Genomic DNA, 12,604 nt, shown 5'->3' with positions numbered 1-12,604 from the left:
CTCATATAAACTTGCTACAAGACAGGTGGCAGATAAACACTTATGTCAAAAATGTTTCTCAGGAAACAGATCGTGGAAGAAGTCTGTGTAACAAAAACATTGTTTAGAATTGCTAAAGGCTTCATTGTGTGGGATTTCGTTCAAGTATTACTTGTTTGGTTCCTCACCATGCACTTTTAGACCTCAGCTGGCTGGGGGAGATTAGAGGGGGTTGTGAGAACTTTGCTTTACTGGAGACAATGACAAAATAATTTTGCTAATTTCCTTCTCTGACTGCACACCAGAAATTAGCTAGGAAAGTTTTTCACTTATTTCAAGATTCAATTATATAGTTATCAGCTACAACTTTTTTCTTTTTTTTTTTTTTGTCTCAATACACTGAATTGAATTGGATGAATGACTAATATGAATGATAAAAATGAATTGGAATATTGATTTTTTTACCTACCTCTGAAGACCTAAAAAAATTTTCTGCCTTTTTTCAGATATTCTGGCATTCTGGGATTTTAACTTGGGTGGCTGCATGCCCTGCCTCTATGGGGCACTCCACTTTAATCATTCTCTCTAAAACAGAAAGTTTGGGGTTTGTTTGCACACTGAATATTTTCAAGGTCTGTTCTTATTGCATAAATTCATTATGAAAACATCATTCATGATGGGATCAGCTTTGTTATGGCTGAAGAGATGGAAGTGCCTCCTGCAGCCTTGGCTCTCTGGAGGTAGGGAGAGAGCAGAGATGTTGGTTTGTTTGCCAAGACTGGCCAGGCCCAGGGGCAGAAGGAAAGGAAAAAGCCAAGGTCAGGGTCAGAGCCCTGCATCCCCCTGTGCCATGGGTGCAGCTCAGCCCTTAGCCCAGCTTAAAGCAGAGCCACAGCTGCAGATTCCTCCAGGCTGCTCCTAAGGAAGGTTCTGTGTAAGGGCCAATTCTTGTAAATCTCTGCATTATTTCCCACTAAGTGCTGAGCTGGGCTGGTCGTGGATGTGACCACAGCCAGCAGTGACAGCTCTGCTGTTACCCTCTATGCTTCTCTCTCCTCCTGTGGATATTGAGGCTCTTTTCAGCCCCTCTCTGTTCATCTGTTTCTTTTGCAGGAGCTCATCACTGCTTGGTACATTGGGTTCCTGACACTCATCTTATCCTCATTTCTTGTTTATCTGGTTGAAAAAGATGTTCCTGAAAAAGATGCTAATGGGGTGGAGATGAAAGAGGAGTTTGAAACCTATGCAGATGCGCTGTGGTGGGGGCTGGTAAGTGACTCCAAAATTACCTTATGCACTTCTTTAAAACTCCATGTCCAAGAAGAGATAAAGTTTTAGGGATTACAGTACAAGTGCTGCTATATCTGGGTGAAAGGCACATTACACAGGAACATAACCAAAGTAGGGGTGTCTCTACAACCAATTGACAGAACCTACAACCCTGCTGATTTTCAGGTTGATTTTCAGAAAATGGCCCTTAGGTGCTTAATTTCCTTCAGAAATCAATCTGTGTTCCTGGTGCCTGGGAAATCTCTTTTAGAGGAGCATCTCTTTAGGTGTAACTGCACTATGGGAGACTGAGCTCTCATGCCAGCAGTGTCCTGCAGTGAGAGCTGTGTTCCTCAGAAAATGGCAGAGCCAGAGGTGCCCAGTGGATGGGTCTGTTGGGCTGTCAAAGAGCACCAAACATTTGGGCAGTTGAGGAAGACATGCATAGCAGGTTTAGTTCTTATGGAGGCAGTGACTGAAGATATCTCTGGGTTCAGATGGAGGAAGTAAAAAAATATTTCTGGAAAGGTTAACATAACAATTCTCATGTCTTACATGCATTCCTCAAAGATTAGGGAGTGCCATTAGTGGTAAAATGCTGAACAAGAGGGACTTTTGATACATCTGTTCTTGTCTCTTCTGATTAAGAGAGGAGTATTGGTTTGCACCACTCATTCAATCGGATATTCCTGCCATTCCAGAATTCACGTTGCTTTGTTACTGATAGTTGAGGAAGTCTATGTCATGCTGTGACTTAAATTCAGCAGCATATTTTTTATTCAATGTAGTTCACTCATAAATATAAAATACTCCCCTTCCCCCATTATTAGTCAAAAGATACCAAGTGTTGCCTAGAACACCTGGATGTTTCCATGTCCTTTGATATCCAGGACATTTAGATGGAGTCTCAGTGATGAGAAAATGTACACAGCTGGAAATTAACAAATGTGTCAGAAAGGAGAATGTTTTCACAAAGACATCTTTGTTTTAAAAACACCAGAACTTCAGGTAGAGCTAGTTCTGACACGTTATTAAGGGCCTGCAAGCTGTTAAAAGTGGCAAATCCCATTCCTGACTGTGTACTGATGGTGAGCAGGAGATTTATGTGGAGTTCACTTGCAGCAAATGCACCTGAAAGAGGCAGCTGCTTTGAGACTAAAGCCATTCTCCATGCAGTGCCTTGGGATTATGATGCCATCAAAAAATTCGTTGACCCATCCTCAAGATCCTATTCCACCAAGCTGTGCATGAGCATCCTCAGGGCTGAGTTACATACACAGCTTTCATGGTGGCATTTACACAGAGCTGTTGGCTTTGTTTTTCTCACATTAAACCCTGGTTCTTGTGCCCACAGATCACCCTCGCCACAATTGGATACGGTGACAAAACCCCTAAAACATGGGAGGGACGGCTGATTGCAGCCACCTTCTCTCTCATTGGAGTGTCCTTCTTTGCTCTTCCTGCAGTAAGTACCTTCCCCTCCTCTGTTAGACACAGCCCAGCTCTGTGCACTTGCAAAAAGAAGGTAAATTTAATAAAATCACCAGTGGAACCAAATCTCTTTTAAAGAAATACTCCAGATTCTTGAGTGGGTCTGTATCAGGAAATGGAACTTGTTTCTTCCCAACTTTGCACAGAGCCTATTGGGAATAATATGTCACCCCAATACTCCTCAAGTCATTATGTGGGCATTGCCTGACAGTGCTAGTTGGACAGGACAGAATTAAACCAGCAAGTGAACAATATAGGAAATCACAAGGCAGTTCATGAGACTGTACACTGGCATTTGGTAATTTACTGGTACTTATTAGCAAAACCCCCACAAAACATATTTTCAAAGGATTTGGGGCCCACCAATGTAATAATTAGAATTTGACCCATCTTACCCAGCCCTTTATTTCCTTTGTCTGCAATGTCCTCAGATAAGAAAGAGACAAAATCTGACTGAGATGGGCTGAATAGCAACAGAAACTGCCCCAGTCCCACATTTTAGGATATTTTTCCTCTAGATCCAGACTTGGAAAGAATTTCACAAAGGATGACAAGTCCTGCGCTCTCAGATCCAAAGCATGGTATAGCACAGCCCTTGTATCATGCAAGCAGAGTTTCAGTGGAAATGGAAAGTAACACAGCAGCTGGAAACCACCAGCTTGGGAAGGCAGTAGACATCTTGAGGACCTTTAATGGTTTGGTGTGGCCTGTGGTCCTTGAGAGGAGCATGACAACCTCCTGTCCCATGAGTGGAGCAGCAGGAAAGGCATGGGAACTGCACAGAGACTCCCTGTGGCCATCTCCATCTCCACCCTGCATCCTCTCATCATTAATCCCTTTTGTTCTGAGTAAGAAAAGTCTAAAATCTTGCATCACTCTATGCTTCCAGGGCATTCTGGGGTCAGGGCTGGCACTGAAGGTCCAGGAGCAGCATCGTCAAAAACATTTTGAGAAAAGAAGAAAGCCAGCAGCTGAGCTCATTCAGGTTTGCAGCCCTTTCCTCTTCCTTGAAAAAGTGCTGTGCATGAAGAATACTGCATCATGTTAGCAAGGGTTACCACTTTTCCCCTGCCCAAATTCTCAGTTCCCTTTGCAGGAGGTGAGAATTTTGTTTGTCAGTTGAGCTGGATAATGCAGAGGCCTTTGCAGTTTTGAGGAATCTCTCAATTCCCAGAATAACTTTCAGAAGAACAGTGTCTTGCAAAGAAAGGATCTCATCTGCTAGCTTCTGTAAACCAACTGGCTTCTTCATCACTGCCACAAAATAACAGGAAACAAGCTGTTGAAAACACATTCTTTACAAAATACAGATTTTTTTTCAGTTCCCTTGAGAAAATGCTTTTCTGTGCAAACAGTTATGTTGTTATTGATGTGAAAACAGCAATAGAAGTAACACAATAGACAGTGACAATTTCAATCAAGGCAAATAATATAAATAGTATATGTGGGGTTTAAAAACTAATCTGCACCCTGTATCCTTTGTTATGTCATTGGATGATCTAGAAATTCAATGGGAAGAGAGCCCAGTTATGGCCTTTGTTATGAATTCAGGATATTAAGCTTAAAATCATTGTCTGTATGCTGACAAATTTGAAATTATTTATTCTTACTAGGTATGGAGCACATCCTGAGAACAGTTAAGTAAATTACATCATTTTCACAGAGGGACAGAGAAAGTTTCTGTGATAACAAATGGAAGCATTGGAGCTCAGGATTGAGCCAGTCCTCAGGAGAAATAGGCTGAATGGCATTAAAATTCATGGCTGTTCTCATTAAAAACACACTTTAGCAAACAGAGGGGCTGCAGGCATGAATTGTGAATAGAATTTGATGGAACTTAATTTTAAATTAAAGCATCTCCACTGATCAGGTAGCTTATGCAGCTAGTGGGTTTCAGGTTGGGGAAATTTTTTGGGGGGAATTTTAATTTGAACTAAATGCTGAAGTAGGAAATTGCCTAGTGAAATTTCTTCTGATAATACATTAGGAGGCAAACTATCTTAAGTACTTCCAGAATTACTGGACAAGTCCAGCAGTGCTTGAAGCTCTTTTAGACATACCAGACAGGACAATAAAACCATTTTAGTCTAATGTAATGTCATGTTCTGATAATGGTTCTCTCCATGTCCTGTCTCCTTTAACAGCCCTCCAAGATCAAAATTCAGTGTCAAAAGTTTTTCCATATAGTGGCACTCATTTGGTATGGCTGATTAGTAATTAATTTCCAGATAGTGACTCAGGTGCATTGTTATGTTCTTTGACAGAGTCTGGCTGCAGTCAGATGGGAAATAACTTCACCTAACACTAATTATTTCCTCTCCCTTGTAATTTAGGCTGCCTGGAGATACTATGCTACTAACCCCAACAGGATTGATTTAGTTGCTACCTGGAGGTTTTATGAATCAATTGTATCATTTCCATTTTTCAGGTAAGTGCATTTTCCACCTCTCCATCATCATTTTCTGTGAAGTATCAGTCAGGATAGGAAACACAGACTTTATATATATATACATATATATATATATCAGTGAGGCTTTTGTAGGCAACAGATGTTTTCCAGAAAACTCTTCTGAAGAAGAGGAATCTTTTCTGAGGCAGTGGTTTAATTTCAGTCACCACTTCTGAGTTCAGTGAAAGTATTCCATACATAAAGACATTCAGATAAAACGGATGCTTATCTGTTTATGGCTATTAGATTGATCCTCACTCTCCTTGCCTGTCCAACAAGCATCTTTCTCACACTTAGATCTTAACAGTTTAAAAAAACATTTTAAAATGTTTTTTTTTAAAAAAACCTGTATGGCCCTATGAAAAACCAAGACCTTTAGCTACAGATTATGAGCTGATAACAATGAGCATTACATATCCAAGTTAGTGCTTTAAATGTTCCTCCTGCTCTTGCTGCTGTGCCTCACTCTGAAGAAAAGTGCCCCTAAACTGCTGTTCAACTCAGAGGTCTCCATGCATAGTTGTGCTCACTTACCTGATACTGAAGCTCCACCTGTTGCTCAAGACTGCCTTGAAATGTTTCAGACTCCTGCTTTCACAAGGGCAAATTACAAATACTCACCCTTTCTTTGTTTTAGGCACAATACATTTTTAGAATCAATTTCATGCGCTTCAAAAAGGAAACCTCTACAAAAAAAACAACAAAACAAACAAAAAAAAACAACAGCAACAAAAAAACCCAACAAAAACAAAGAACCCACCAAAAGTGTTTAATTAAGGCTCAGAACATTTCTTTCCTTTTCTTCATTGCTTTCATTTTCTGTCTATTCCCACATTTTCCATTACAGAGTAATTTCTTCAGGATTTCTTCACCGCAGGGTTTTTCAGAGAATAATTCTCAGATTCATAAGGAGTCTGGACTCATTACTGTGACTTCAAGCTTGCTCATTTTGTCTAGGTTCTTCTGTGATTCAGATGCAATCTGAAATTTAATACGTGCTTTGCAAATAAGATCCTGGGAAAGAGGGCAGGGAAGATCACTGCTCACTAAAGACTGGATTGCCAATCTAAGCAGCACAGACTGGTTTCACAAATCTATATCACTTCTTTTTTTGTTTTATAGCTAGTCGAAAATGTAGCTTTTATTCTGCTTTTTCTGTCAGTTATGGTCACAGAACAAAAGAGGAATAAGGTATTAGCAGTAGATTAGCAATTTATATTTTAAAAATATGCTGAATTTATGATGTGATTTTTCTCTCATTGCTTTCTTGTAATGCATCCTCTCTTCTATAAAAGGAAAGAGCAATTGGATGGTACTGCCAGGTATGTAGCTGTCATTATTATACATATATGTTTTAATACAGCTGTTGGAGGATGCAAGCTAAATAGTTCTATGTGGATATGTGGATTCATGAGCTGTTAACTAAATCATGCTACTAACACCACAGGTAATCATTAAAAATTATTAACAAGTCCATTTCCTAACTGCTTGCTTTTTTTCCTAGTTTAACAACACAGCTAAAATGCTAATTGTACAAAGGCAGTGTTGCTTGCTGATTGTCTGTAAACAGCTTTATTGTTTGTTATGACTAATCATGGTCTAGATTTCTCCTGATCCATGCTGCAGAGCCAGGGTTTAGCATCCAGGCTGTTCTGGGGGGAATTTAAGACTCTGGTTGCTGTTGTTGCTTCACAGTCTTGCACAGAGCAATGTTGTGGTGTGACCCAGTGACAGTTCACCCTGTGCAAAGTTTTGTTGACAGTAAATACAGAGATGAGTGTCTAAGATGGAACAGCAGGGTAGTCAGTCTCTCTGGCAGTACTGTAAAAGTGCATTAGGTTTGAGGGCCTGTTGCCACCCATGCTGAATAAAACAGGAAAGCTCCCAGGCTCCCCATCACACCAGAGTATTCACAAGCAAAGAGAATGAAGGAATCCTCAACCCCAGCACTGGCCAGTCACTGAAAAGCAGCAGAGCAGCCACTGTCAGCCAACCTGCAAAGTCTGAAATGGAAATGATATCTTTATAACCCTCTTCAGATAAGTAGAAGAGTCAAATGCACATACATTAATTGTAACTCAAAACTTAATGTTAAACCACTATCAATGAGTCACCCACATGAAATTCAATAGCAATTAAAGGATAAATAGCTCCACAGTGCTGAAGCTACTTCAGTTTGCTTCACCATTTAGAGCACAGAGAAAAGGAACAAAATTGTAGCTACATTTGAAAACTGTGAGCCAGAGGTCAGGTCTGGAGTTCTAGTCCCTGGCTTGATGAAAAGTCATGTTTTTATTTTTGTTTTTTAAATATTCCATGTAACAGATGAGAACTTCAATATAGGAAGTTGACCAAAAAAAAAAAAATTACACTTGCTGTTCTTCTAGGAACTTTTGGGATTCAAGCTTCATTTAGCAGAGAAGAAAAACCTATCTCAAGTTTTCTTACAATACAGGGAAGTGCTCTAGTGACAGATTATTGGGAAAGGATGTCTTCCTCCTCTTACCATCAAAATCATGAGCTCACTTGCACCTCCTCAAAGATGACTGGGTGGGAGGTACCCAGTTTGTGAACCCCCATGGACCTCAAGTACTTTAGAGCCATGGCACTCCCCAGGCTAAGCAGTCATGAGCAAGCTCAGTTGCATTAATGCAGATGTTTGGAGATTTTAGCCATCTCCAGTCTTGGTAACAGCTGAATTTTGGTCTTTAATATGTAGGGAAGAAATTAGGAGCTAAAATCCTTTTGAGTATGTAATTCCATAACTTGAATCAAAATGTTCTGGCTGAGATGCAGCAGCAGATTAAAATTAAGTAAGAGAATGCCTGCTGCAGTTCACTGTTGATCACAGCCCCACTAGAGAAGCTCCTGCACCTGCAGCAGTTCTGAGTTACTGGAGCTTTCGGGCAGTAGAAATCATTTGATGTCAACACACTGAATTAAAAATGGAAAAGTATTACTCACAGCTCAAAATCTTTAAAGCTATAATCCCAAGGCCCCTCATTCTAGCTGGATGTAATTTGGTTTTATTTTATTATATATATAATAACCCTCAGCAAAATCATCAGTACACCTGCATGGGAGCCTTCATGCTAGCAGAAATGTGTTTATGGAATGAGGCATTCAATTAAAGGTATTGGAAACCCTCCAGGTAAACAGACGTATGATGGCACTTGTGGGAACATCCACTGACTTCAGTAGAAATGTGATTGAGCCATAAAATCTGGTTGTTTTGACAGTACCACATCCCATCTCTTATAAAACTCTTATTTACAAACAAGATAATTAAAAAAAAAAATCTTCTTCCTTCTGCAGGGATTTGGTATAGAAACTATTCCTTGTATTCCACTGAAGTTTGTGCTTTGACTGTATTGAAATAAATGAGCAATAAGGGAATGTGGGCCTAATGGGGAGAACAGCCCATAAGTGTCCTCAGTCTTGAGGTTCTTCCATCAGTTTAGTACTTAAAGAGAAAGTAAATAAGTAGTAATGCTGCTGTAGTGATTAATTGCATCATCTGATCCATGGTTGACAAAGGAGATAAGATAATTGGTCCAAAATTTTCACAGAAGCTTTTCATAAACTGAAAATGAGGCCTGGCTGTGTCAAAATTTGAGGACCAGAAGTGCTTTAAGTTTAGAGGTTTTAGTAGTAGAGTGAAAGTTCTTTAGGAACTCCACAGTTCTAGAGTTGAACTCCAAGACACATCCTTCTAGGATCTCTCCTGGATCAGGAGAGAAGCAGGAGCTGGCATGACGACAAAGTCACAGATAGATACAGGACCTTGTTCTTAGACCATTTGTGAAGAACATAGGGGTCACAAATGAGCAGAAAATCCATTTCAGAAGTTGGATCCCAAGGCAAGGCTGCAGGGAAGGACTTTTCACAGTGGAAAATCAAGTAAATTTTGTCAGCAATCTAAGGCTTTACTGAAGCTCCGTTTAAAATAAAGCTGTGAAAATGTGAGATATGATGAAGAGGACCTTGGACTGGAGCTTGACTCTGTCCTGTAAAAAGTGAAGGCAAGTGGTAGTTATGATGCTGCTCTTAAGAAGAGCATATTCCCTATGTGTAGTTCCCCAACCCAGGAGGAGCTGATCTGTGCTCTCTGTGGCTCACTGATGAGGGGTTTACTGACCTCATGCCAGAGGTGCCACCAGCTTTTTTTTCCTTAATCAATGCCTAACCTCACAGCCCCATGAAATCTCAGACAGTAACTGTTTTTCTCCCTGTATTGCAAAGCTTTTCAATCTGTTCAGCTCTCCAGAAGGGAGATTTATGAGGATGAGATACTAATGCTCATTTCTGCAGGCATGCAGTGAATCATTCAACAAACATTTGGGAGCCTGACCTACATTTAGGATGGGCATTTGCTTGCCAGACATATTTTTATTCTGAGCAACTTTTTATGTCTGTCTTTCAGGAATTAATATTGGGGGCTGATTTTTCAGTGCTGTTATTAGCAGCCGTTCCACTGACTTTGACCGGAATTTAAACTTGTATGTACAGGCACTTTAGTGAAGAATTTTGAACTTTCTTCCAGGGTATTACTCCTGATCCTCATTGTCCAGCTTTAGAACTTGATATCAGGAGAGCATATTCATTTCTAGATCTATTATTATGTGATTGCAGAAAAGTCATTTATCCCTGTTTCCCTATCTCTATAAGATAAATAATATTTCTGTGCCTTTGGAAAGTTGAGTTGATTTTTTTTAAATGGCATAATGAGTACCTGTCCTTCCTATTAAATGAGTATGAAAGAATTCATGAAATATGGTATATTTTTGTATTGCCAATGCTGACAACAAAATGAAAATAAAACGCTACTTTGCAAGGTGTAAAATTTTGTTGTAAACTATTAATCCTAATACATCTGCCCAAAAAAGGAAGGAAAAAAGGCCACTCTAATCTGCACACTGCATTAACTACAAATGAAAGGCTCCCATTCTTTTTCACACAGCTTTTCATGAGTAATCATTAATGTCTCATCTTAATAACTTTTCTTCACTTTACAGTAATGTCATGATTAGTAGGGAGTCATTCTTTGGATCAAGCCTTACAAGAAAACTTAGGTATATATGTTTAAGTAACAGTTGAGCATTATTCTTTTCATATTTCTTGCATGCCATTCCCTGCCTGCACTTTCTGTTTTAACTACAGTAACTCACCTAACCACCATCAAAAGTAAGGGACAATAAGACTGAAAAGTTATTAAGCATAAAAAGAAAGTTGCATGACCTTACAAATAGCTAATTGTTCTACTGTTCAGAAAACATGGGACATTATCCTAGCTCTCCCAAGAATGTGCTTAGAAACAGGTGCTTTTCTCTGTTTCTATTGAATGGAAATTAAACTAGCTTAGTCTGCAAAGAATTTTGAAATTTACTGTGAGAAAAATATACTGTAAGAGCTAAACACTGTTCCTTATGGGGTCCCAACCGTGCCAACACAATTCATGCAAGTTACTTTGAATTTGAGTTCAGTGGAACAACATCTTTGCATGTGTATTTGCAGGTTCTGGTTCATTAAATGGAAAACAAGTGGATGCTTTTGGCAATCTGAATAAAGTTAGTGATATGCTTAAATATCTTGCTGAACTGTGACCTAAGACCTGGGGCAAGAACTTTACCTTCCTGCAAAGAAACATAGACAAAGCTTGTGGCACTTCAGGAATACAGAAGACACATCATTAGAAATAATATTTTGACTGAATTGCAAAGTATTTCACTCTATCCCATACCTTGCTGTCATTCAACTTTATCTGGTTTTCTCATTCCAACTTCATTCCACAAACATGAAACCATCTACCTGCAACTCAGCTTTTCTAGCTGGAGCTCTTCTGCTTTTGGAGAGCAGCAAGCAAAGCACTCCATTTTTTCATTTGATGATTGGCCCATGCACAATAGTGAAGAGACTTTGATTCAGCAGTTTGATTTGCTTTCTAGTGCTTGATACATGATATGTTCACTTTGAAGCAAAAAGTGGGTCAGCATCCATTTCTACCTACAATGGCTGCATCCATTGGTGAAAAATATCCATCCTGGTTTCACAATGAATTGGATTTGGATTATTCTTCCCATAGATTTATGTGACATTATTTATTTTCATCCATCTCCAATCCTTTTAGAAAGTGTGAGTGAGAGAAGGGGCTAAGCAAAGGCCTTTAGTGTATGTAAAAGCTCTTTCTTTTTCTGAAGGGCATCAAAGTTGAGCTGAAGTTTTGATTTGTGCTCAAGTTTGTGGGCAGATAGTCTGGATGGTAGTTCAGTCTGGATTTTGAGTCATACCCACCCTTAAATACTGGTGAGGATGTACACCACCAAGGAGTGTGGAAATTTGTTGACTTAGAATGGATGTTTCCATGTTTCCTCCTCACGTTAGAAACTTGCAAATTTAGGCCTCAAGATTCAGGGTGCAAAGTGAAGTCTTTAGTTTTCAGGAAGCTGTAGTCAGCTATTTTGGGACAGAACATTTTTGTGAGATTCTCTCTGAAGGAAAGAATGCTACTCAATAAAAGGGAAAGTTGATTGGCTAAAGTTTAGAACTACCTCAGAAGTGTGGAATGTTCTTTGTTTAATCTTAAGAAATCCCATGGACTGTCTGAGATCAGTTGAACAGGTTTACTGCAGAATTCATGTCTGTCATAACATTAGTTTGGTGTTAATTTCTATTAAGGAAGTGTTCAAAGCAGAATATGGGATACTTCTGGAAACCTCACTCAGAATGTTTGATTTTCCAAAGCTAAGTTCACCCATTTCAGTTCATCTGATAAGGTACAAAAATGCTGGAGTAAACATGACTTCCTTCTGCTTCCAGTTACCTGAGACTAATTACATCTAGTGATTTTAAATTGTAAATAATATGGAAAAATCTCCTGATTATCATTTGTCCTTGTTAGGTGAAAGTAGTAAATCCATGGCAGAGGGCTGTTTGGCTCACTCTTAGAATTAATTCACTGTTTTTCTCCTCACACACCTACCATTTGTTTATGAAACTCCAATACTAGGAAAAGGATAGAGAGGAGAGTATCTGGCATGCATGATGGGATGTAAATGCATTATTTCTTTGCATGACTGTTTCTGGAAAATATATCTAGTTCAGTGGTTCCCACTCTTTGTTCTGAGCAAGGGTAAAAATGTGCTGCAGAAGCCAGCCATCTCTTGTACATCAAGCCACAAAAATAATCTCTCAGGTGGTCCAAAATAATTCCCACTGCTCTTGAGGAACAAAAATTTTCTTTAGGTAGAAAGAAACTGCACTGCTCTCACTTTCCTCCCTTTCTGGTGATCTGTATCTACCACAAAGTTAAGGAATTCTCATCCTGGGTCCCATTTCAAAGACACAGGGTTTGGAACCCATGAGAGAGAGGATCTAATGGCATGCAAGACAAGAAATGGTGATTTATCCAAGCTAGTC

At 39.4% G+C, this 12,604-nt stretch overlaps 1 protein-coding gene across 1 annotated transcript in view; it reads left to right on the top strand.

Moving 5' to 3' along the window:
* Positions 1-12,604, top strand: part of KCNQ3 (potassium voltage-gated channel subfamily Q member 3) — a 197,993-nt gene that overhangs the window by 171,138 nt on the left and 14,251 nt on the right. The window contains exons 5-9 of the mRNA XM_058810794.1: positions 1,093-1,248; positions 2,603-2,713; positions 3,629-3,724; positions 5,073-5,167; positions 6,484-6,510. Coding sequence (XP_058666777.1) covers positions 1,093-1,248; positions 2,603-2,713; positions 3,629-3,724; positions 5,073-5,167; positions 6,484-6,510 — 485 coding nt within the window. The remainder of the gene's footprint in view (positions 1-1,092; positions 1,249-2,602; positions 2,714-3,628; positions 3,725-5,072; positions 5,168-6,483; positions 6,511-12,604) is intronic.

This window comes from Ammospiza caudacuta, chromosome 1 (genome assembly GCF_027887145.1).
Source record: "Ammospiza caudacuta isolate bAmmCau1 chromosome 1, bAmmCau1.pri, whole genome shotgun sequence".
Taxonomy (NCBI): domain Eukaryota; kingdom Metazoa; phylum Chordata; class Aves; order Passeriformes; family Passerellidae; genus Ammospiza; species Ammospiza caudacuta.
Note: the sequence above shows the minus strand (reverse complement) of the source record. Positions and strands in the feature narration are given on the sequence as shown.